General features: G+C 39.7%; 1 protein-coding gene and 2 non-coding genes across 3 annotated transcripts; all 3 read left to right on the forward strand.

Annotated features, from left to right (window-relative positions):
- The first annotated feature begins 1,068 nt into the window (after positions 1–1,068).
- Positions 1,069–17,857, forward strand: Hspa9 (heat shock protein family A (Hsp70) member 9). Its single transcript, XM_010613782.3, has 17 exons — positions 1,069–1,534; positions 2,782–2,840; positions 3,053–3,140; positions 4,631–4,812; positions 6,375–6,499; positions 7,002–7,075; positions 7,155–7,261; positions 7,859–8,021; positions 8,838–8,930; positions 12,012–12,221; positions 13,321–13,548; positions 14,609–14,713; positions 15,347–15,464; positions 16,045–16,139; positions 16,828–16,920; positions 17,059–17,199; positions 17,513–17,857. The coding sequence occupies exons 1-17, from the start codon at positions 1,457–1,459 to the stop codon at positions 17,588–17,590; spliced, it is 2,037 nt and encodes a 678-aa protein (XP_010612084.1). The 5' UTR covers positions 1,069–1,456; the 3' UTR covers positions 17,591–17,857.
- Positions 12,719–12,790, forward strand: LOC117287532. The gene has a single exon (XR_004518821.1). It is a non-coding gene; the product is annotated as a small nucleolar RNA SNORD63 (small nucleolar RNA).
- LOC117287533 lies at positions 14,119–14,186 on the forward strand. The gene has a single exon (XR_004518824.1). It is a non-coding gene; the product is annotated as a small nucleolar RNA SNORD63 (small nucleolar RNA).
- Positions 17,858–23,033: the final 5,176 nt, after the last annotated feature.

Here is a 23,033-nt window from a genome sequence, read left to right on the forward strand (position 1 = left end):
GGGATTGAGCTCAGTGGCACGCAGCCTGCCTGGAGTTCCACCCCGGGGATGAAACAAAATTTTTTTTTCCCATGGAAATCACATGTCGTCTCCTTTACCCTAGCTGATTGCCAATAAAAGCCAGTGCCTGGGATTGGCCAGTACCTTTGTCCGTTGCACTGGCCTTAGCCGTCCTGGCACCCTACTTTCCCTCCTAGTTTGTCTCTTAAGTGTATTTCTTCTTTGGCTTGTGTTGCACACTGGGCAGGTGGGGACTGGAACCTGACTGCAGGTACTGCATAACTCTAGAGAAGAGGAAAGTTAGGAAAATTAGGAGAATGCAGTTACTCCAATTATTTTTACCTGCCCTACTTGTCACGTATAAAATAAAGCTGTAATGTTTCTATTGTTTCAGCCTTTCATAGTTTGTTATTCCTATGGTTTCTTGCATCGTGCATTGTTTTAGTATATAAATCTCTACAAATGGGTTATGAGCCTGTAATTTTGATGGCCTTTGAGGAAATTAGGGGGGAAAAGACTGCTAAGTAGACTGGTGAAAATAACAGCTAATGCTTATAGATGATGCGGGCGCTTTTTGTTCGTTTTTAACTCTCAGAATCTCTATAATCATAACCAGTCTTAGCCCGAAAGCTACTAGAAAGCTGGGTGTGAAGAAAACGCTGCTTTTAAAAAATGTGAAATCCGAAGCTTCTGCGGTAAAATGCTGCATGAAATTGTCTAAGGTCTTCATAGCCAGGTATACTTCAAATAGTGAACAAACGCTAGGACAGAGCAATAAAATTAAAGCCTGCAATTAACAAAGCTCCAGGACAAAATGGCCCCCTCCACGCGGACCGGAAGCAGAGACTTCCACGCGCACTGTAAGGACGTGCCCCGGCTCTCCCCGACTACGCTCCAACCAAACGAATGCGCTTAGGGACACCCAATGAAGGTGTAGTCTCCAAAGCGGTTTTCCGCCACTCCCCGCGCACTCGCGCCGGGACTTTGGCTAGATGCTATCTGCGCAAGCGCAACAGGCCCTCCCTTCCGCGCAACTGACGCAAGGAGACTGTAATCGATTCGCAATTTATCCCGTGTGACCTTGAGTCTTTCCGCTGCGAAGGACCGGGCCTGCCGTTTTTACTGCCTGAATTTCCTTCTTTTTTCCCTCCCTCGCTTCACACCTTTCCCACGGCCGCCGCGGATGGAGCAAGAGGCCATAGTTTTTTCAGTAGTCATTGTAAGGGGTAAATTATCGGTACACCATGTTTCCGAGAGCTGCAGACAGGTAACCTCTGCTCAGGCGGCGCGGAGGGCGCCCCGGCGGAAGAGCGGGCCTCTAGGCTGCAGTGACGAGCACCCGCCCCCCGCCCCCACGTGGTTGGAGGTTTCCAGAAGCGTTGCTTCCATAGTGTAGCGCAGTTTACGGCCACCTAAACGGCTGTTGCTTTCTTCGTATTCCCTCCGTGCAGCCGCCATGATAAGCGCCAGCCGAGCCTCAGCAGTCCGTCTCGTAGGGTCCGCCGCCTTCCGGGGCACGGTCGCCCGCCACCAGGTAAGGAACTGCCAGGGTTTCCTGAAAGGCTGGGGCCTGGGTAAGGAGGCCGTGCCCTTCGGGCTCAGACTCCTTGGAAAAAGCAGAAGGTGAGGCTGATGTATCCTCAGTTATCGCTGCCAGTTGAAAGCCTTGTTCGGGTTGTGCCTTCAGACCTGCTGAGTCACAGCCCTCGTGGTCTAGAGTAGTAAAGAATTAAGAGGCAGCGGCTCTGACGGTCCGCTTTGTGGCTGGTTGGATTGATTGGGCTTTGGGGAGAGCGATGCAGAGTATTGGGAGTCACTATTTTAGGGTTTTTTTCACCTGAGCTCCCAAAGGTAGTTCCTCGTCTCCTCAAGGTAGAGTGTAGAAGTATGCTGTTTCTGTAATGAGATAAAGGAAGGAAAGCATCCAAGTAAGAAGTTGAAAATCTAATTTCACCTCCGATTTTCGTGGTTAGGGATATCTCAGAGTCCTAGGTGTACGATTATTGTGTTTTTGGAAGAGTATAAAGGCCATAGAGTGGGGGAGTTTATCTAAAATAAACTCGATACATCTTTGGAGAATGAGAATCTAAGCTGCCTTACAGAAGGCTTGAAAGTAGTCTGCGTTTTGTGAGGTCTTTTATCCTTGTGGAAAGCCACTACTTAAACCTTTTTCTTTTTTTTTTTTTAAGTGATTACTCAAAATAACTACTTTTACTCCATGATAAGGTCAGGGATAATGAGTAATTCAAATACACACGTGTTCAGATTAAGGTGTACACCGCCATTGAGAAGTACGGTCAATTTCTCACCTGGCTGCACTTCTGCCCCCAGGGAAGGTCGTGTAGAATTCGGATATCACAATTTGAAGAGGGATACCTACCGGCTTCTAGTGTAGAGGCAAGGGTTGCTTCTAAGCATTCTACAACGTACAGAACAGACCTCCACAATAAAAATTTGCCTCAATGTTCATATTTGGAAGGCTGAGACAGGAGGATCACAAATTTGGTTCTAGCTTGGGCAACATGGGAAGACTCCAAAAGATGGCTCAAGATAGTAATGTCAAGGTTGAAAAATCCCCTTGTGATTTAAGAAAATTTTATATACACAGTACTTAGTTAATTTTGGTTTATTTGAAAAACATTTGTTTATTACCCAATTCCTGTTAACACACTGAGCACTGGGCAGCATAGCTATTCGCAAAATGAAGCTCACATTTTCATGTTTTCTTCAGAATTGGGACAAGCCTGTTGCAATTTTTGCATTTTTTTTTTTTTTCCCTAGGATGGCTGGAATGGCCTTAGTCATGAAGCATTTAGATTTGTTTCAAGGAGAGATTATGCGTAAGTGTTGCTTCATTTTCTTTGAGAGAATACCTGTTAAACCCCAGAGTAATGGCCTCTACTACATATGTGATTAATCCTTTATAATTACCTAGTAATGTATAGATTATGTAACATGTTGCTGACATGTCCCATATCAAGTATTTTATGTATTTCCTTCTATCATTCTGGAGACTACTATTAAAATATTTGACCATGGCATTATTTTACAGATCAGAAGCAATCAAGGGTGCAGTTGTTGGTATTGATTTGGGTACTACCAACTCCTGTGTGGCAGTAATGGAGGGTAAACAAGCAAAGGTAAGTGTGATTGGAAGCTTTGGGCCACCTACCCATACCTAATACCCAAGCCAGAATTACATTCATTTGAACTTAGTTAAGAGATTCTAAGACCTGATTGATTGATTTTTTTGGTACCAGGGATCAACCTTGTGCTTGTGAGGCATGTGGCAGAACCACTGAGCTAAATCCCTGGCCCGATTTTCATTTTAAAAGCTTCCCTTGAGCTGAGTATGATTGTGCACATCTATAATCCCAGCACTCTGGGAGTGTGAGCAGGAGTGAGTTTGAGCTCAGCCTGGGTAACAAAGTGATTTAAGAAGACCCTGTCTCAAGATAGGGCTGGGGATATACCTTAGTGTGGAGACCTTGAGTTTAGTCCCCAGTACCATGGAAAGAAAAAGAAAATGCTTTTCTACTGCCTCTGCCTCCCAGAGTGCTGGGGTTACAGTACTATATAGGCATGCTCCACCATGCCTGGCACTGCTTTTGGTTTCTTAGGACCTGTGAGGTGAAACAGTGGTGTTGATACAGTAGTAGCTTGGTTCATGAACTTAATTCCTTCCACAATTCTGGTCTCAAACTGAATTGGACAAGAAATAATCAAATTCAGTGATTAGGTTCAGTGTTGATCTTATGGGGAAATTTGATTTGTTTCTCATTCAGTTTGGTTTGCGGACAGAATCTTGGAACAAATTAAGTTTGTGAACCAAGGTACCACTAATTGAATGCTTCAATGTCCCACAGTAGGAATTAAGTTTGTTCTCCTGAGATAGAGGTGAGACATTTACCTTTTGAAGGAATTGAAATGATCTGTACTTAGGTCATAGTCCTGGAGTTTTATGTCATTTGAACCAGGTGGGAGATTTGGGTCAGAAGCAAGCAAAACTCCACATCTGAGAGATCTTTTCTATGTAAAGGCCATTATTCTGAAGCCTTCTTACTCTGTACATGAAACCTACATTCCTTCTGGGTTTTTACCAAGATTTAGAGTACCTGAGGTTCTAGAATCTCAACTTAACATTCATGAATATTTATGCCTTTTCCCCCATGCCTCCCGCTAAAGTAACAAGCTGTTTTAGAAGAGTGTTTTTTCATGTATTTGGTACTAAGACTATAATCACTCCTTTAGCCCTAAATTATGTTTTTTGACATTTTTTTTTATCAGCCTGAATTTGTGTCCACCACAAATTTTAAGTTTTAATTTTGCACATAGAAGAAGATATTCTTTTTCCAACACAGCTGATCAGTAGTTTTTAATCCCAATTTGTTTGTTATTGGTTGTGAAATGTTCAACATAAAGATGGGATGTAGCAGCAATAAAAACTAAAAATACCAAGATATATTAAGTATCTGTCTTTAATGGTAGGTATTAACTAAGTCAGCATTCACAGTAGTAAAGCATGCCAGTACTGTTCTTAAGCATTTGTTTTGTTATTTGGGTGCTGTTGTAAGCAGTTACTGAAAAGATGCCATTGATTAGAATCTTTGTCTTATTTTGGGAATTTTAGGTGCTGGAGAATGCCGAAGGTGCCAGAACCACCCCTTCCGTTGTTGCCTTTACAGCAGATGGGGAGCGACTTGTTGGTATGCCAGCAAAGCGACAGGCCGTCACCAACCCAAACAATACTTTCTATGCCACCAAGCGTCTCATTGGCCGGCGCTATGATGACCCTGAAGTACAGAAAGACATGTGAGTAATAGAAAGTTATTTGTAAGAGCCAAACAGAAAGCTTTTAGCACTTTGGACCAGATTTTTGGACACCTTGCTTTAGTCACTTTATGTATTGGGCAAAAACCCATGCCCTTGCCAGAAGGGTAACTCCTTTCCACTTAAAGGAAAAAAAAAGCCAGGCATGGCGGTGCACACCTGTAATCCCAGCACTTAGGAAGCTGAGGCAGGAGGATCGCTGTGAGTTCAAGACCAGCCTGGGCTACATAGTGAGACCTGTCTCAAAAAACCAAAAAAAAAAAAAAATTAGCAGTGGCTGGCGCTTGTAATCCCAGCCATCAGGAGGATTGCTGTGAATGAGGCTAGCCTGGGTTACCTAGTGAGTTCAAGATGAGCCTCAACTACATATCAAGACCCTGTCACCAAAAAAGGGGGAAGGGCGCATTATGTATTTACGTATTAGGTCTTTGCTATAAATTGACATGTATAAGGTTTGTGAGGCACTCTTGGACTATTTTTAAGTGTTGAGTGCATAAGGCAGATAATGGCATACTTCTATCATGTGTTGATCAGATACACACAGAGAAAAGAATACTTAGTTTTCCTTTATTTCAGGTTTTTGTTTTGTTTTGTTTGTTTGTTTTTGGTACCGGGATTGAATTCAGGTCCTTGTTCCTTGCGCTTGGGAGGCAGGCAGCAGAACCACTGAGCTAAATCCCCAGCCCTATTTCAGGTTTTAAAACACTAGACCAGGGCTGATGATGTAACTCAGTAGTAGAGCACTTGCCTAGCAAATGTAAGGCCCTGGGTTCAATTCCCAATATCAAAAAACACACAAGCATAGATAGACTTTTCCTGTTGAGTAGTTTTCTTTTCTTTTTTTTTTTTTTAACTTTTCCTTTTATGAACTGTTTTGTTCTTAATGGAATATGAATTTTATATACATGAATCATGAGGACTTATGTGACTGGCTTCAGTTAAACCTAATAGTTCAAGGTTTATCTATCTTGTAATGTGTATCAGTACTTCATTCCTTCTTCTGGCCAAGTAGTACTCTGTACAGATAAATACATTTTCTTTATCCATTTATAAGCTGATGGACATATCCACATTTTTGTTAAGAATAATGTTGCTATATGTATATATATGTGGGTTTGGGTTGTTTTGTTTTGGTGTGGTTTTTTCCTGGTATCAGGGATCGAACTCAGGACCTTGTTCTTTCCACGCAGGCACTGGCACCACTGAGCTAAATCACCAGCCCTATAGGCAGATTTTTGTATGAAAGTGTTTTCATTTCTCTCCTGTAGAGAGAAATGCTGGGTTATATGATAACTGCTTCATTCTCAAATGGACCTGCAAGACTACTTGCAAAGTAGCTGCAAAAATTTTTTTTGCGTGGTGGAAAATAATATTTAGATTTCACTGGGATGAGGTTTTTACATGTTGGTGACTCGAAAGATTTTCATTAAATGGTTTCCTTTGTTGACCATGTGTCTATGGGATGGAGGATATCCATTCATGATGTATGAGAAATTTGTCAATATTTTGCACTGGCCATTTTTCTTGTAATTTTTGTCTTTCAGTAAAAATGTTCCCTTTAAAATTGTCCGTGCCTCCAATGGCGATGCCTGGGTTGAGGCTCATGGAAAACTTTATTCTCCAAGTCAGATTGGAGCATTTGTGTTGATGAAGATGAAGGAGACTGCAGGTTAGTTGATTTAGTTCACATTTGGGCAGTTTCCTCTCTCATCATTAGCTCCATACTCTGCTGTGGTGTTTTTACAGAAACGCTAGGAATGGGAAGTTAGTTTGCATGTTTAACATGCAGATTGTGAACTTGAGATTTTTCTAATGATGCTTGTTTTTTTGTTGGGGTAGTGTTCTGTATTGAAAGGTAGAGGCTGCGTATTAAGTTTTTGTCCACAGTAAGTAAAAATTACAACTACCATTTAAAGAAACAAGTCTAAAGGTCATTGTAGTGTGTAAACCTTCACTAAAACATTAGAAGATGAGGTGAGTTTTGAACAAGTATCTTTAGTTGGAATGTTTTCCTACAAGGCCTCTACATATTACTTACTAAGAAACTAATGGTTATTGTCTGTGACTCAAAGAAAAAAAGATACACAGGTTGTTAAGGCTACGTTAATAATTGTTGCCCGTTTTATCTGGTATAATACCATAACTGAACTTAATTCTTGATTCTTTTCCAGAAAATTACTTGGGACACACTGCAAAAAATGCCGTGATAACAGTCCCTGCTTATTTCAATGACTCGCAAAGACAGGTGAGGTCAGTTAGCTTTTTTATGGAAAGGATGGTACCTGGGACACAAGGGTGGAAACATGCTTTTGTCTTTCCTCTAGGCCACTAAGGATGCTGGCCAGATATCTGGACTGAATGTGCTTCGGGTGATTAATGAACCAACAGCTGCTGCTCTGGCCTATGGTCTGGATAAATCTGAAGACAAAATGTAAGTTCGTGAAGAAAATTCTAAGTGAATGTGTGAAAACAAGGTTAATATAACCCTTGAGGTTTATTTTAAATCATGTGCATATCATACTGATTGAGCTTTCTACTTAAATTAAAAATGTGTCCTTTACCTTCTTCAGGACTATTTCCCAGTCATGTATATCTGTAATCCAGCAGTCTAGAAGGGTGAGGCAAGAGAATTAAAAATTTGAGCCCAGCTTGCACAATTTAGTGACATACCCTGTCTCAAAGTAAAAAGGAGCTGGGGAATGTAGCTTGGTGTGAAGGTCCTGGATTCATTCCCCAGTGCTGCCCAAATGAAAGGCTTTACATTCAAGATCATTCCACTGAGACCTTGGTTCTATTGGCATACATGTTGGCAAGTTATTCCTACAAAATACAATTGAATGTTGTCAGTTATATTTTAAGAACTGAATTCATTTCGGCTCTGTATGGATTTGTGTGTTACTTAGGGCTATTTATTGACAGACATATCACTTAGGCAGTTACAAGATTTCATAATTATACCTTAGAAAAATAGCTAAATTAATTTCTTTGTGGTGAGTTTTTCCCCTAAGGTTCTTTTTTTCCCCTTTAGAATTGCTGTATATGATTTAGGTGGTGGAACTTTTGATATTTCTATCCTGGAAATTCAGAAAGGAGTATTTGAAGTGAAATCTACCAATGGGGACACTTTCTTAGGTGGTGAAGACTTTGACCAAGCTTTGTTACGACACATTGTGAAGGAGTTCAAGAGAGAGGTTAGTAACCATTGTGGTTAATGTGGAGGCATTGCTTTTTTAAAAAAATTTGCTCTGGAGCCAGGGATGTAGCTCAGTGGTGCCACGCCTGCCTGGCAAGCACAAGGTATTGAGTTCGAGTCCCAATACTGGCAGATTTTGTTCTTAAATGAAAATAAATTGCATTTTAGATTGATGGGTGAACTGTTTTGGTTATTGTAGCTTTAGATTGGGAACAAATGACTTGAAATGTATGACAGTGTATAGTATTAGAAAAGCAATTTTGCAAATCCTTTTCTCTTTCTTTTTTTGGTACTGGGGATCAAACTCAGGACCTTGTGCTTGCTAAGCAGGAGGCAGAACCTCTGAGCTACATCCCTGGCCCAAACTCTTTTCTCTTTTAACTAGAATATTAGAGCTGGGAAAAGCTGTTAGTTCAGTTGTCTGACTCCAGGCAGATTTGTACCTTTTGTTTGATTTGGTTTTATTTTCACTGTGTAGTATAGGCTGGCCTTAAACTCAGTATGTAGCCCAGGTTGGCCTTGAACTCAAAGCAATCCTCCTGAGTGCTGGAATTACAGACATACACCACCATGCCCAACATCCCTATACTTATGTTTTTGTTTCTGTTTTTGTACCTGGGTTAGAACTCAGGACCTTGCACCTGTCTCACAAGTAGCAGCACCACTGAGCTAAATCCCCAGCATCCCTATAGTTAATAAAATGTAGCTTATACTTGCTTATGAAAGTATAGCTCTGTTTTGTATTCTGCCTTGTTACTGCAATTTAAATATTATTCATCACTTCACTGATTGTTAGTATTTTGTGTCTTTGTAGACAGGAGTTGATTTGACTAAAGACAACATGGCACTTCAAAGAGTGCGGGAAGCTGCTGAGAAGGCTAAGTGTGAACTCTCTTCATCTGTGCAGGTAAGACATGGAAAACTGCAGCAGCCTTGATGGATATTTTATTTTTAGCCTGAGATTATTTGAAAGGCCTATTCTAATTGGTCTAATGGTAGTGTAGCCCCTTTAATTTTCTGGTTTAGTAAGAACTTTTGCCATGAGAGTAAAGGTGTGATGTAGGTTATCGGTTTGTTTTTTAAACACCAAATCAGAGATTTATACTGGAGTCAAATGTGAAGATCTGAATGACAGGGCTGGACATATATATATACATATACATATATACATATATACATATGCATATATACATACACATATATATATACATATATATATGTGTGTGTATACACACACACACACACACACACACACACACACACATATATGTGTATACACACACACACACACACCCCTCCAGTACAACCTAATTGATTCCTAGTAGGCCAGGGACAGAGCTCAGAAGTGTTTGCTTAGCATTGCACAAGGCCCTGAGTTCAATCCTCAGTTCCAAACAAGTCTAGCAATGCACAGAATTGGGATTACAGTACTAGGTTAGAAAACTTATGTTCACTTATTTGGATACACTTTCTTGCGAATCTTTTTTTTTTTTTGTACCAGAAATTGAACTCGGGCCCTTGTGCTTGCAAGGCAAGCAGTGAAACCACTAAGCTAAATCCCTGGCCCCCTTGTGAATCTCTTAAATGATTCTTCATTTAATAATTTGAATCACCAGTGTGGAACAAAAGCAAGAGTACATGAAGTTTGGGAAGAAGGACATTAATTGTCAAACCAGAAGTAATACAAAATAGGGGTTAAGAGTGATACTTCTCAGACTGGAGGTATATAGCTCGCTGTTAGTACACCTGAGGCCCTGGTTTCAATTCCTAGTAGTGAGAAACTGTGATAGAATTTGGCTGAAGTCTGAAGTGTATACATCTGTTTTAAGTTTTCCTCTGCACATCAGATTTGCTCAGCACATTTAAGGTGTTAGGTGTTTGACTTCATTTCTCAGAAGTGAAGCTTCACTTTACCTTAACCACAAAGGACAGAATTTTATAAACCATGCTGTATCTAGGTTGTAGACCCACAAGTCCAGTGATCTATTTCTGGGTTCTTGGATGACAGTGGGAAGAACAGGGCTGTTACTAGTTGTTAGTTTAAGTACAGGGAAGAGTTGTTTATGGTAGCTGTCACAGTATTGATAAAGTGGTTGCTGCTAAGGCCTGAGCTACTATACCTGTCTTTTTTTTTTTGTTTTGGTACTGGGGATCGAACTTGGGGTCTTGCACTTGTAAGGCAGGCAGCGGAACCACTGAGCTAAAACCCAGCTTCATCTGATTATTCTTAAAATGGCTATGAGGAATGACAAAGTTGTCCACTTATCCTTGTTGCTGTTTTATCTCTGACATCATGTAGAATGGCAGAACACTGCAACGTGTTGGTGTGAGTTCGGGCTGAAATGTGTTACTTAATGCCAAAAGTTAAGTTTCTTTTTGTTTGTTTTATTTTGGTACTGGGGATTGAACTTGGCTCCTTGCGCCTGGTGGCTCCAGTGAGCTAAAATCCCTGGCCCAGAAGATAAGTTTCTAATTCTTCCCACCAACTTGGCACACTCTAGGGGGTCAAAGTGTTAGTAGAGGTTAATTTTAATATGGCTATTTCCTGTTAATGATCGTTTAAATTGGTTAGTTTAGAATTTAGCTATTGTACCAAAATACATTGATAATCGTTATGCATGTGTAAGTGATTAATCTGTATGATAAATTCCTAGAAGCATATAATCTTTTTTTTCCCTCCCTTGGTGTACCTGGGATCAAACTCAAGACCTTGAGCTTGCCAGGCAGGCACAGCACTACTGAGCTATATCCCAGCCTTGAAGCATATGATCTTGCAGAGTGTAGTGTGGTTTGGGAAGATGGACATTAATAAATGTCAAAGCAGAAGCAATACAAAACGGGAGCTAGGATGCTTGTTTCTCAGGGGCTGGAGTTGAGTTGTAGCTCACTGGTAGCACACAAGGCCCTGGTTTCATTTCCCAACATCGAGAAACAGTTCTCCAGGTAAACTGCAAGAGTTCCTTATTTCATCACTTCATAATCTGTGTGATCTAGCCGGGCGTGGTGGTGCACGCCTGTAATCCTAGTAGCACTCTGGAGGTGGAGGCAAGAGGATCTCTGTGAGTTTGAGACCAGCCTGGGGTCTACATAGTAAGTCCCAGGTCAGTCTCAACTACATAGATCCTGTCTCAAAAAAACAATAATAATAATAATAATAGTAATCTGTGTGATCTTAAGAATCATTTAACATTTGTGTTTATCTACAAAATATGAATAATAATTGTACCTTCTCTGTTAGAGTTGTGATTACCAGATTAACAATTTTTTTAGGGTGGTGTACAAAAAATATGTTACTATCAATGTAACAACCGATAAAAAGGCAACTGTTAGGTTTATAATCACAAGAAAGCTGACAAGTGTTTTTTATAACAAGGATAGTTTAGGATTTCTTAAGTCTTAATATTCTCAATTCCACATTACAAGATCTCATGTTGTATCAAGATTTGAGATTTATTAAATGGGTGTTACGTAGTGGGGCCATTAGCTGCTTTCTGTGGATGTAATGATAGTACTAGTTTTGTACATCTAATAAGCACAGAGCACCTCTGTAGCTTTCTTACACTTGTAAACTTCGTGGAACAGACAAAAGCCTAGGACTAGTACTAGGTTTTTTCGAATGAGTAATTTTAGAAATTTTTCATGTATATGAGATATTTTTAAACTTGGTGAAAGAAGACAGTAGTACAGTTCTTAGGATTAAGTGTAGGTGGAACAGCTCATTGTCTCCTGAATGAGGATTTTTTTTCCCCTCTTTTTCTACTTTGTTCTTATTAACTACTAAACAGTCTACCCGCCTCACTTGGGCAGTGCATTTATGTACTGTACCGAAATTGTCAATTTTATATTTCCTTTATAAAAATTAATGGAAAATGCAATTTCTGGTAATCCTGTATTTAAATAATTGGACTGGTAAGTGGTTAGTATCTATGGACTTTATAACTGCTGTTGGTCTTCCCACTGACATGCATTTAAATATTTCTTTTGCCAGACTGACATTAACTTGCCATATCTTACAATGGATGCTTCTGGACCCAAACATTTGAATATGAAGCTGACCCGAGCTCAGTTTGAGGGAATTGTCACTGATCTAATCAAGAGGACTATCGCTCCATGCCAGAAAGCCATGCAGGATGCCGAAGTCGGCAAGAGTGACATAGGAGAAGTGATTCTTGTTGGTGGCATGACTAGAATGCCCAAGGTAAAGGACTTTCAGAATTCTTGGCAGGAAGAAAAGAGAAAACCAACACAGTGTATTCTTGGGGCGGGTGACTTATGCTGTATGTGGATAAATAAATACTTGGCTCATCTTTCCAGAGCAGTTTAAAGGGGTACTGAAATTGTGTCATGTCTAGTTTTTAGCTTTATTCTTTTAATTAAAAAGTATAAGAAAAAGGATTTAGGAGGATCATGATATCTTTAGAGATATTAACAGAAAGTAACCTGAACTGAGTCTTGTAAAATATTTACGAATGAAAACAAAACTTGAGGCCGGGGATTTAGCTCAGCAGTTCGGTGGCCTGCCTTGCAAGAGCAAGGACCTGAGTTCAATCCCTGGTACCAAAAAAAAAAAGAAAACTTGAGGTCAAAGATAATGTAAAAATCACTATACTAACAAGGTCCCAGGGAATCTTTTAGGCATGTCTTTGTAACAGTGCCTGCGGTTTCTTTTTTGCCTTATCTTCAACAAAGATGTTTGTGCAATGATGCATTTTATTCAACACATCATTCTGAAAATACAGATGTGTGGAAAACTAATGACTGAGCACAGACTTAATGAAGATTCAGTTCTTCTTGGCAGCCTGACTAGAATTATCTTGTGCCTGAATCAATGGTCTTGGTATTTTTAGTTGTTCCATAAAAAAATACATGGGAAAATGAGCACAGAATAATAAACGTGGGATAAAAGGCTGTGGATCAAGAGGACAAATTATATTAAGAAATTATGAAGGATGCTAACTAGCACTTTTAACACTAACAAACAGGCTGGAAGGATGTCCCATATTAGCCAACAGTATTGAGTTATCCCTACTGCTTCCTTTAAATTGGACTTCATTTGATAATGTTTATTGTAAATTGTTTTTGTGTGGGAAAACAGATTATCTACTTAAGTAAAAGTGCAGTGATCAGAGTGTATTTTCAGACTAGTAAGAACTCAACCATAAAATAAAAATTTGAGTAAATATTTTTGGATCTGAACCAGCCTACTTGAAATTTCACTGGTATCTTAGGACATGTTGTCTGTTTTAGGCAGTTTTTCCTAAGTGTTGGGTAACAGGTTCTTTTTCCTTAATGCTCAGGTTCAGCAGACTGTACAGGATCTTTTTGGCCGAGCTCCAAGTAAAGCTGTTAATCCTGACGAGGCTGTGGCCATTGGAGCTGCGATTCAAGGAGGTGTGTTGGCTGGTGATGTCACAGATGTGCTGCTCCTGGATGTCACTCCTCTGTCTCTGGGTATTGAGACTCTGGGAGGTGTCTTTACCAAACTTATTAACAGGAATACCACTATTCCAACCAAGAAGAGCCAGGTAAGAGTGCCATTCATTCCCTGCCTCATCACAGAAGTATTAGGGTCTGCAAGTGGCATGACTACAGACATTCTGCCTTTCATTAAACAGTCGCTTTGTTTGCAGTCTAGATTAGTTGACCTTAAGTGGTAAGAATCTTGTCTTTCTGATTTTTTTGTGACCTGTCTTGCTGCATAGTTCAGGCTAGACTTGAGCCACTATGTAGATACAGTGTTGGCTGGCCTCAGACTCAAGGCAATCCTGCCTCAGCCTGGGATTTCAGGTGTGTGCTGCCACACCTGGCTGAGTATCTTGTTGTTCCTGAAAGAGTTCTTACATCTGCAGTCATGATTTTAGGGAGGATATTAATAGCCTTGGCTTTTAAAAAGTCACACCATTTGGTACCAGTTTTACTGCAGTCTTCTCAGAGGCAGGAGAAAAGCCTGGCTGTAGCCATGGGGATTGATGGGGGTGGGAAGGATACTGAGATACTAAGCAGGGCTATTCAGGCATGCCTTGGTCTTGGATTAAGAATTATTTTGTGAGTTTTTCAATTTTTTTTTTTTTTTAATGTTGGCTAGAGTTGTATTTGTGCAGTGATGGTATTTGTCAACACATCATTCTGAAGAAAACTGTGGTGACTTCTGTGACTGAGCACAAGATGCATTTGCCACTGATCCTTATTTTCCCAGATTACGGTGCTTCAACATTTTGGCTCCTCATGTTGACCCCTTCTGTGCATTTGCTGCATCTTTGTACAGTGTATTTGCAAAATTAAAATAGCTGTTGTGTGCCTTTTTGCTGTACTAATCCTACTCCTAGTCCCTGTAAAGACATAAGCCTTTGTTATAAGCATAGTGTACATTGGGATGCTTCCAGTGTTAGGATATGAATTTTTGTTTGTTTTGCTTTTTTGTTTTTCCCCGTACCAGGGATCAAACTCAGGACCTCGTGCTTGCCAAGCAGATGCTATACCACTGAGCTGAATCCCCAGTCCATGGGATCTGAGTTTTCTGATTTGCTTTTCTTTACAAATAGAACAGTTTAATCAGAATGCTAACCCAGGAAGTTTTCTTCTCAGGTGTTTTCTACTGCTGCTGATGGACAGACTCAAGTGGAGATTAAAGTGTGTCAGGGTGAGAGAGAGATGGCTGGAGACAACAAGCTTCTTGGGCAATTTACTTTGGTAGGTATAATTAATTTTAATATGTTCCACAAGCTCTTCATTGTACAGTTAAACAGTATTCCAACACATCTATACATTGCTGGCATATACATATAGACTGTGTTACTCCAAAGAAGTTATGTAGGTGAATTCTTGGCTTTTGTTTTACCTGAGAAGTTTGCTTATGCTTTGTGCTTTAAGAACTTACTAACAGTGCTAATTCGGGAAAATTCCTTCTGATTACTCATTTTTTTCAGTACCAGTGATCAAATTCAGGACCTTACACTTAGGAGGCAGGCACAGCACCACTGAGCTAAGTCCTCAACCCCTGATTACTCATTTAAGAGATAATTTGGTACTTTCCCGATCAGCCCTGATTTTTGATTCTTGGTGCTATGAATTGTAGTTGGGTGATTTCCCTGTCTCTGGGGTCTTAAGCCATCATGGTTAGTTACTATAACTTTCACTGGTATGATCCCTGATTTCAGGCAACAATGAAACTACTGCCCTCACCCAAAAACTTTTTTTATGCTAAGTGAAAATATCACTTCTTCATAAGAAACAAGTGATTTGTTCACTTGCTAGCCATAAATATCTGGAAGTAATGACATTTGGGCCCCTCTGAAAGGAGCTTACTCAAGGTCTTTATTTTAGGTTGGCATTCCCCCAGCCCCTCGTGGAGTCCCTCAGATCGAAGTTACATTTGACATTGATGCCAATGGGATTGTACATGTTTCTGCCAAAGATAAGGGTACAGGACGCGAGCAGCAGAGTAAGTCTTCATTTACTAGACTGTAAGATTTTTTTGTTTTTTTTGTTTTGTTTTGTTTTGAGACAGGGTCTCACTATGTAGTTGAGACTGAACTGGAACTATGTATGTAGCCCAGGTTTGTCTTGAACTCACAGCAATCCTCCTGTCTCAGCCCCCCCCCATGCCCACCTACTAAACTGTAAGATTAAGGTGAGACCTCTGTTGGGAAAGAGACCGTTTTTGTGACATGCCCATTTTGAGGTTTCTCTTTCCAAGTGTAATAGGAGCACCAAACCATACAGACAAGAGCATCTGGATTTAAGTTTCAGTAGACTTCCTTAGAAAGCCCAGTTGATCATCATCTTACCTAAAAGCCAGAGCGAGCTGCCAAAGTGAGCACAGTTTTATCTAAAAACTAATGAAGCTGGGCATGGTGGCACATGCATGTAATCCCAGCATTTGGGAGGCTGAGGCAGGTGGATAGCCACAGGTTTGTGGCCAGCCTGAGCTACATACATAGTTCAAGGTCAGCCTAAACTACATAGTGAAGCCCTGCCTCAATAAATATATTAATAAATAATGAAATGGCTTTTTATTACAGTTGTAATCCAGTCTTCTGGTGGTTTAAGCAAAGATGATATTGAAAATATGGTTAAAAACGCAGAGAAGTATGCTGAGGAAGACCGGCGAAAGAAGGTAATTTTGCCTGTTTTTTATTTTATTTTTTAATTTTTTTTTTTTTTGGCTTTTTTGAGACAGTCTCACTCTGTAGCTGAGACTGACCTGGAACTCACTAGGTAGCCCAAGCTGGCTCAAACTCACAACAATCCTCCTGCCTCAGCCTCCTGAGTGCTGGGATTACAGGCGTGCAACACCACGCCTGGCTTGCCTGAGTTCTGTAATCTTAAAGGTGGAACATAAAATTGGAATTTGGACATGGTGCTATCTTCGTATTTTCTCCCAATCTACCCTTCCTTCCCCTTTGCGTATGTATGAAGTACCTTTTTTCTTCTCTTCCAAGAGAGATCTGTTGCCCAAAGTGATCTTTGTGCTCTAACCTCCCAAGTGCAACACAGTGCCTGGCATAGAATGTTTTTCTTTAGTCTTCACACATTTACAGAATCCAGCTTAAAGCTACCCCATACTACCTCAAACCAGTGTGATTTCTCACTTTCACTAATGTGTAACAGATCACTCATCTTGCTCACCATGGATCAGCAAACTGTGATTGATTGCAGTGTTTTGTTTTTGTTGTTTTTTGGTTTTGTTTTTTTGGTACCAGGGATTGAACTTGGGACCTTGGGCTTGCAAGGCAGGCAGCGGAACCACTGAGCTAAATCCCCAGCCCTACAAAGTCTCATATTAAACTTTTAATTTCTCTAAGGAACGAGTTGAAGCAGTTAATATGGCTGAAGGAATAATTCATGACACAGAAACAAAGATGGAAGAGTTCAAGGACCAACTGCCTGCTGATGAGGTGAGTTTTAAAACAACTCAGGAAATTAGAAACATCAGTGAAGTTCATTTCGCTGATTCAGGTTCTAAAACATTCTGAATATTACTGCTACATGTATTGAGAGACTTGGAAAAGTGAGAATTTTTGTTCTATTTTAAGTGCAACAAGCTAAAGGAGGAGATTTCCAAAATGAGGGAGCTCTTGGCTCGAAAAGACAGTGAAACAGGAGAAAACATCAGGCAGGCAGCATCTTCCCTCCAGCAGGCATCACTGAAGCTCTTCGAAATGGCATACAAAAAGGTACAGGGCTGAAGGGTGTGTTGGTCCTGATAATATTTGATTGTAACTGCTCTTAATTATCACCATTGGTGGCTTCCTCCATAAAGTGATTATTAAGAGTTAGAAATACCTTTGTGCTCTCTTGACTATTTGGGGCATGGGAATAGTGTCAAAAAAGAACTAAGGCATCCTGGGAAACATCGATGCTGTATGGCTAGGGAGTGAAATTAAAAAGGCATAGGATTAGATAATATATTCTTCCTATGTTTTGGTGTTAAGCAGAGAGCAAACTTTTGCTTAACATTAAGTATGTGATTCTCAAATGTTTTAACAGATGGCATCTGAAAGAGAAGGCTCTGGAAGTTCTGGCACTGGAGAACCAAAGGAAGATCAAAAGGAGGAGAAACAGTAATAGCAGTATATTTTGGAGTCAAAAGGACAACGTACTATGAAGCTTGGGAGGACTTCCTGAGCAGAAATGGGCAAACTTCAGTCTTTTTACTGTGTTTTTGCAGTATTCTATATATAATTTCCTTAATATGTAAATTTAGTGACCATTAGCTAATGATCTTTTAATGGATGATAATTCTAACAGTACAGAGTTCACATTGTTCTGTCGTTAGCCTGTCATTTTTCAGTTGCATGTAAAGGGAATAGGATGATTAATTACTGATCATTATAAAGACTTAGCATTGGTTTGTGCTGAAGTAGCCATATTTTTAAGGGGTAAAACCATTTCACATTCAATAGAAGAGGTGGACCGTGGACCTGGAAGGAGACCATATGGGGATATGAAGATCCTTGTTGGCCAAAAAATCTGCTGTAAGGAATGACGTGTGGATACAGAGTCCATAAGTCAGCTAGCTGTGCCATGTACGTGGGGCAGAGGAAATAAGGCAATAGAAAACTAAGGTATTTGATAGGTTTTGCTTTTAAAACAAGGCACTGATGAAGTCACTGGTGTTCTTAAGGCTTACTTTTTAGCTGCCTGCTGGCCTGTGACTAGAACCTTCGTTCTTTTTAATCCATTCTGCATTTTTTTTTTAAATAAACGTAAAAAGCACCTTGTTTAAAGGGACTAAACTTCTACATTTTTCTGCATTTCCCAAGGGAAGAGGGAAACAGGATTTTGTAATAGTGACTAAAAATGCAAATTGCAAAATTGAGAAGGACTAGTATAATATGCCATCGTAGGCAAATCTGGTTACAAGGTTTTTATTTAATATTTAAAACGAAGGCTGTCACTTGCAGATTGCTTTCAGTCATTGCAAAACAGTAGAATTGGCTTCTTTCTATTAAAGAAAATTTATTAAGTACCAATATGATTCAGTGACTTAAACTTAAGAGGAACCTTGGTTCCTTGACTTGTCCCAAATTTTTCTTTTAAAATTTTTATCCTTGGGCTCTTTACCTCAGGGGCACTGTGTGCCTCACAAGCACAAGGTCCTCGTCCTCAGTACCTTTTTATTATTAGTAGTACACGCTTATAGTACATAATGACTGTTCACTATGGGGAATTTGTACATGTACATAACACATCTTAATTCTTTTTATGTCCCCCTCTCCCATTGTCCTCAGGGCTGATGCCTTAAGTTGGAATGGTGACCATATCATTATTACATCCTATTAAGTGATCAGATATTTCCCAAGTCTCCCTGTAGATGTCCCTTCTTGTTTCATGGACACTTGAGAAGATGACCTTAGACTGGAATACCTCCTTTTTAATGTCTTTTTTTTTTTTTTAAGGTCCATCTAAGAAATGAGTTTAATGCTCTAATACAATGGGAGTGGTTCACACATATGGTAATGACATTCCTGGGAAATTCCATGTTCATTATTAACCATATGAAAATGGTTCTTAATTATGAAGGATTGTCTTGTGCGTTGGAAGATATTTAGCATTTCTGCTTGGCCCTTGCCAACTGAATCCCTCTACTGTGCTCTAATAATATGGCTGCTAAAAACATTCTCCATTATTCCCAGAGTACCCCAATTGAGAATTAGAATACATTCATCGAGGTTCATCCTTGGTATCCAAAGAGCCATGCATCCTCTGAGCAAAATTTGTATTCTAGAAAAAAAGGAATAAAAGCTGCTTGTACAGGAAACCCTAACAATTCTCAAGCTGTGCAGTAGCGTGAACACCAATTTTATTTACCTACTGTGAAGCTACTAACACTTTAGAGAGATTTTACTATAAGGAATTAGTTAACAATTATGGATCCTGAGAAATTTTACTGGCTAGAAGATGCCAAAACACCAGTAGTGTAAACCCTATGCCTCAGACAAAGCAGGCACAGAATTCCAACTTAACTTTGCTTTTTGTTTTTTTGTTTGTGCCCTTTTCTGGCGAGATGATGCCCATACACTTTGGGCAGAGTGAACTGCTTTAAAGTCTCCTTTTACTGCTTCATGAGATCGTTTCACTTTTTTTTTTTTTTTTAATTCCAGTTTGCTTTTCTTGATCTTTGCAGTTCTAAAGTAACAGTGTGTTGCTTGTGGTCATGCAAATGAAAACAGTCAACAAATTTTAGCAAAGTACCTAAGAATTAGCATCTTCACTATTTTATTGTGAATTACCACTTGGATTAATTACTCCATATTTTTAACCACACTTAGTTGCTACCTGGATCTTTTTTGCAACAACAGTCAGATTCTCTCCCAAGGCTTCATCTATATAGTCCCTCACTACCTTCCCCTGCCATTTTTATCTTGTGGACTTTATCCATGGCAGAACAATCTTCCCAACATTTATACTTTGGTTCGACCTCAGGTATTATTTTGAGACAGGGCCTTACTATGTGTGTGTATATATAGTTCAGGCTGGCCTTGAACTCATTATGTAGCCCAGGCTGATCTTGAACTCAGTGTGATCTTCCTGCTTTGGCCTCCCAAATGTTGGGATTACATGCATGCACCACCACACCTGGCTAACCTCAGGCTTTTTTCTTTAACAATTATGAAATGTTACATAGCTCCTAAAGTCCCTGTCATTTCCTTTTCTTAACTTTTTTTGCTGTGTTTCTCTGAAAATACTAAGTCTATTTTTGCTCCAAAATACACAATAGGGTTGTTTTCAGGGCATGTCCTTTTTATGTACAACAATCACTTATATACAAAAATCAATGTAGAAAAATCTATATTCAAATACAGCCATATCATCTGGAACATCATTCTAACTAAACCTTGAATTCCATTCTTAATTTCTTGCAACTCTTATTTTCTGTAGACCTGATGGCCCCGGTCTCTCATGTCCAGCAACTGAGCATTCCTTAAATGAGCACTACTTGTCCATGTAGACTGCTCCTACTGCACTGGCAATATAGCTGTTGGTGATTTTATTTCATCAGTTCATCCAAATCATTCCTTGCAGGCTAGCCTTTGTAAAGTTCCATTACATCATTAACTGAAGACTTAGGAAATGAGTGGCAACAAAAATGGTGACAGTTAAGACTGATGGTCCACACAAGTGACAAAACTGTAGGCATCAGAATTTGGAAAACAGTTTCACATGAGTGCATTAAGTATATCCATCACAACACATGAAGATTCGTATTAGATCACAACTATTCACTGGGAAGTGTATACATTGCGTGTTGTGTCTATACTGCCAAATGGTCATTTGACAGTCTTGAGGTTTACATAAGTGTAAGGCATTTACGAATACTAATTAAATATACCTATAAATACTATCCTAATTCAACAGATCCATTGTGTGTTGCAGCAGACAGACCAAATGCATCCATCTGGCTGGCCATCTTAACAGGCTTAGTTTGGGAATAGAATTTACATTAGGAGCATCCTGAAAAATGCTAGAGCTTATTTTCCAGTTAAATGTTATTTTTAGGGAAAAGCAGTAGCATTTATTGCCACGATTTATTCTCCCCCCACTAAAACATCAGCTTTGTAAGGCCAAAAAGTTTTCTTTCAGTATTTTTTCCTAGGACACTGTTTAGTACATAAACACTAAATCTTGCCAATTCTTTTCCACTGTCTAAATATCTGGATCATTTGTCCACTACAGAGATTCAAATTACTTCTGTTTTTTGTTGTTTTGTTTGGTTGGGTTTTTTGTTTGTTTGTTTGAGACAGGGTCTCACTATGTAGCTCAGGCTGGTCTCAAACTCAGCAATCCTCCTGCCTTGGCCTCCCCAAGTGCTGGGATTATAGGTGTGTGCCACCACGCCCAGCTAAATTCCTTCTGTTTTAAATCAATATGCCCTTATTGTACAGCACGTGGGGGGTGCTAGTCCAGACCCAGCGAATAAAGTTGATTGGTTAAAGGTGGATTTTTTTTTTTTTAACGGCATGAAGAGGAGAACTCCCTATGTTGCCTAAATAACTCAAAATTTGGGCTTAAGTGATCCTACCTCAGCCTTTAAGTACCTAGAATTACAGGTGTTCATCACTGCACTCAGAAAAGGAATCTAAGGAGAAATGGATCAAAAAATGACTCGGGTTTTCCGGACAGCAAAAGGGAATTGGGGTGACCAAAATAAATAGCAATCTTATCTTAGTCCATTTTGTGCTGCTCTAACCAGATGCTTGACTGGATAAATTTTTGAAATTTATTGGCTCACAACTGTGGAGACTTAAAAGTCCAATGGCTGACACCTCACAAGAGCCTTCTTGTATCCCAAGCAGAAGGGCAAAAAGTGGGCAAGAAAATAGGCTGAACTTGCAGCCTAGAGCATTTGGCATGAATCCAGTCATGACAGGCTGCATTTAACACTTTGCATTAGCATCCCAAGATTTGCTTTGGGGTTGTTGCCAACATAATTTGGGGGGGCATACTTTCAAATTACAGCACTTAAATTGTAATTCCCAGGTAGGCAAAATGGTCATATTTTATATTATGCTAGTTATCTAAGTGAATTAATTTTTTCCTCAATTTACTGAACTTTTCAAACCTATTAAACTATGAGTATAATGTACAAACACATATACACAGAACACCATATCAACATTTTATGTTGCACATTCCAAGTATGCACACGTTCTTCTGATCAACATGACATGCACGCTAAACAATTCAGCAGCATCTTATATTACTAAAACATGCCAAATCAGGAAATTTAACAATACCACCCTATGATATATAGCCCATGTTCAATTTTCCCTGTCTCAATACCTAATAGTTTATTTTCCATATAGGGTCAAATTAAAGCTAATTTAGGGGTATTTTTTGGTATTAACAGTATGGGAATTTTCCTCTTTCATCTGAGTATATTTCCTTTGCTTTTTGGGGGGAGGGGTGGTACTTGGGATTAAACTCAGGACCTTAACACTGAGCAACAGCCCCAGCCCTTTTTAAAATGTGGAGAGTCCCACTAGGTTGCTAAATTATCCAGGCTGGGCCCCAACTGCCTCCGCCTCCCATGAGTGTTGGAGTTATAGGCTTATTCTAGCTGAATCTCTGTCTTTTCTTGGTATTGACACATTTTGAAAGGCACAGATCATTTGATGTGGATGCAATCAGTTTGAATCAGCTAATTATTTCCTCGTAGTATACACTATGAGTAGGAATTTACATAATGTGTCCTTATCAATATACCAGCTCTCAGGAGGAATAGATGTCAGTTCATTCCACTTCTCTGATACACCCCTCTCCCACCTCTCACTACTGGGGATTGTATAATCCAGGGCCTTCACACTGAGCTGTATTCCTAGCCCTTTTTTTATTTTCTATTTTGTAGGTCTTGTTAAGTCACTAAATAACCCAGGTTGGGATTTACTTTTTTTTTTTTTTTTTTTTTTTTTTTTTTTTTTGGTACTGGGGATTGAACTCAGGACTTTGTGCTTGCAAGGCAGGCAGCAGCACCACTAAATCCATGGCCCCCAGGCTGGTTTAATTT

The sequence above is a fragment of the Fukomys damarensis genome, unplaced genomic scaffold (assembly GCF_012274545.1).
Source record: "Fukomys damarensis isolate Sample0158 unplaced genomic scaffold, DMR_v1.0_HiC HiC_scaffold_3, whole genome shotgun sequence".
In the NCBI taxonomy this organism is placed as follows: domain Eukaryota; kingdom Metazoa; phylum Chordata; class Mammalia; order Rodentia; family Bathyergidae; genus Fukomys; species Fukomys damarensis.

What these genes read in the sequence shown, in the direction of transcription:
- Hspa9 (XM_010613782.3), top strand. Translation starts at nt 1,457, where the DNA reads ATGATAAGCGCCAGCCGAGCCTCAGCAGTCCGTCTCGTAGGGTCCGCC. An exon ending in GATAAATCTGAAGACAAAAT is followed by an intron (nt 7,262 to 7,858) that starts GTAAGTTCGTGA and finishes TTTCCCCTTTAG; the next exon opens with AATTGCTGTATATGATTTAG. An exon ending in TTCTTGGGCAATTTACTTTG is followed by an intron (nt 14,714 to 15,346) that starts GTAGGTATAATT and finishes TCTTTATTTTAG; the next exon opens with GTTGGCATTCCCCCAGCCCC.